This window comes from Montipora foliosa, chromosome 13, assembly GCF_036669935.1.
Source record: "Montipora foliosa isolate CH-2021 chromosome 13, ASM3666993v2, whole genome shotgun sequence".
NCBI classification, from domain to species: Eukaryota; Metazoa; Cnidaria; class Anthozoa; order Scleractinia; family Acroporidae; genus Montipora; species Montipora foliosa.
Genome location: NC_090881.1, coordinates 8,941,390 through 8,943,889, shown reverse-complemented (window position 1 = coordinate 8,943,889; position 2,500 = coordinate 8,941,390). Strand labels below are relative to the sequence as shown.

Genomic DNA, 2,500 nt, shown 5'->3' with positions numbered 1-2,500 from the left:
AAGGGTCATTAAGTAAAATAAACAAATAAGTGAGAGCTGATGACGTTCTATTGACAAAAAATTGAGTCTTATCAAGCGTTTGGTATCAAACTCATTTAAGTTGTTGCCAGATGGGTCGATGTCTATGCTCAACCAAAATAACTTGGTAATGGAGTGTGTGTGTGTGTGTGCGTTTTTTTTTGGGGGGGGGGGGGGCGGTGGGGGGTGGGGAAAGGGGGCTGGGGGATAGGATGGAGTTAGGGGCATGATAATTAGATTCCAAGTGACAAGTTCAGTTAAAGAAAAGTTAGGAACTAAAGGATAGGCTTACCAAAATCGGAAAACTCTTCAGAGGCATTGCAAATTGCAGGAGGTTTGTCAACAACTGGGCCTGTGAAAGAATACATTCCTCTTCAAAACAAATCTCAAACTAGCCCTATCAATAATAAAATTACACCAAAGCCCACGAAACTTTACTTCATTGGGGTAAAAACTAAGAAACTTTACCAAAGAGGCTGGCAAGGTAGCTATAAGTGTGTTGGGCAGGCTGATGCCACATTTTGGGTACAAACAAATTGGCTGTTTTTCATTAGTGGGCTAAAACTCTCAACCTCGTTCCAAAGGTCTATCAAAGTGAAGCGTGGACGCTTTAAACTTCAACATTAGCACATTATTGACCCAGCTCGATGATGTTTACTATTAATGGGAACAGCTGTATGTGTAAGATCTAAACGCCAGTCATTAGCCCCATGATTGTAGTTGTCATTCAATTTCCTTCGTCGTGCGTGCAGAATCAAAATCAAATCAAATCAAAAAGTAGACACCTAAAATTGCATCAAAGCGGCAAGTCACTTAAGCCAGCTGATACAAGACTCCAAATGAAACTTTTACATGTAATCGTCATCAACAGTGATGGCAAGGCAATTTTAGATTTAAAAATTTAGCGTATATTCTTGACGACAAGTGGGGACTTACCTGAGCTACTAATTAAATTTAGCAAAAGCAATGAGGTGAGTTAATTCCCTAAACAGCATTCAACAGGATATAAACACTTACACTCCACTGCCTTAGATGAAAAAAGAACAAGTGAAAATACTTATTACCTTACCAAATAACGCAAAGTCTGAAGGTAATACTCACTCCGCCAGCCTCAGAGAAACACTGGAGTATCCGAAAAATGACGGCTATTTAAGTCAAATTTTACTGCATAATCATGAAGGAGTAACGGTCCATTAAATGTCTGAGGATGTCTAAGAATGTCTGAGAATCTCTTCAATCAAGTAAGGAAGCGTAAAGTAGTAATGTAAGCTAATATTTCACTGTCAAAAGGAGCACTGAACTGTACAAGCGAGGACGTGATCCCAAGAACGTGGCGTGGGACACTTAGAAGCTTATTTGCAGTAAGGGGCTTTGGTTCTTTAGAGAGACGCACACAAATCACGAACAAAAATTGTCAGACGCTCTGAGCAATGCTTTTAATTGTCTCTCGGCAGGCATTGTCTCCGATTAGTAGAAAATATTCTTCTTAAAATCTTTTCGAGAGGAACGCATACTACTGCATTCATGAGTGGCCAAAATAGAATAATCGTAGTGCAAGCTATGTTTTCACCATCTTGGATAAGTATATAAAGCTATTAGTGTTTGTTCTCAATTCATAATTTGCTATCTGATGATGACGATGATGATGACGATGATTACGATAATGATGTTGATGCTCCTACTTTGCCTTATAAGCCCTCATAATAAACAAATTAAAGATAAAAACTGAGTCTTGATAACAATTATCAGTGTTTCAGAAGATGTACCATCAAGTCAAATCTAAAATTTGCAAAAAAGGCCGAAAAAGGCGTTACGAGGCCTTGCAGCAATGATGATACCTTGAAGAATCAACAACTATTGTGAAACCTGAAGACATTTTTCTATGATTTCTACGAGTAAATGAATGAGCTCTAGGGAATTTAATCAAGTGTTCGATAGTGCTTGAAATGTGGCGTTGTCCACTATTTTCTTGAGATAGCCTCCATTTTAGTATTTACGTAAATAAAGTAAGACACGCTGCTTCTTGAATACATTATCAAATTACGAGCAAGGACTCTATGTAGGTGCGCAATCCATCACTGATAGATTGCGCTGTGTTCGTTGGGGTCGGACTTTCAGGTATATATATTCAAACCACTTCTCAGAGATCTCAGAGAAAACAATATGCTATTGCGTTTGTTTTACAATGGAATTTGTGGTGATTTTCTCTTACACATAGATATTGCTTCAGAGATATTCTGTTAAAAGAAAGTCTTTAAAAAAAGCTAGTTGTGTGGTGTGTTATTGAAGTATGTCTGACCCTATTTATTTCCATTTCCTGTCTTCGTCGAGTGCATGAAAATGAACAACACCACACAAAAGGAAAAATAAAAATGAAATCACACACAATCCCATTGTAAAACATTACCCAATAGGCCCTATTGTTTTTGTCTCCTGAGAAGTGGTTCCTGAAAGTGCGACCGCAACAGACCGCAAGCGACAA

The 2,500-nt window shown here is 38.3% G+C and overlaps 1 protein-coding gene across 1 annotated transcript in view; it reads right to left on the bottom strand.

The window, feature by feature from the left end:
* The window catches only part of LOC137982666 (papilin-like), a 39,844-nt gene extending 38,682 nt beyond the window's left edge, over positions 1-1,162 (bottom strand). Inside the window, exons 1-2 of the mRNA XM_068829798.1 lie at positions 1,088-1,162; positions 311-370 (exon numbers count right to left, since the gene is read on the bottom strand). Of these exons, the coding sequence (XP_068685899.1) occupies positions 311-337 (27 nt within the window). The 5' untranslated portion in view covers positions 338-370; positions 1,088-1,162. The remainder of the gene's footprint in view (positions 1-310; positions 371-1,087) is intronic.
* Positions 1,163-2,500: the final 1,338 nt, after the last annotated feature.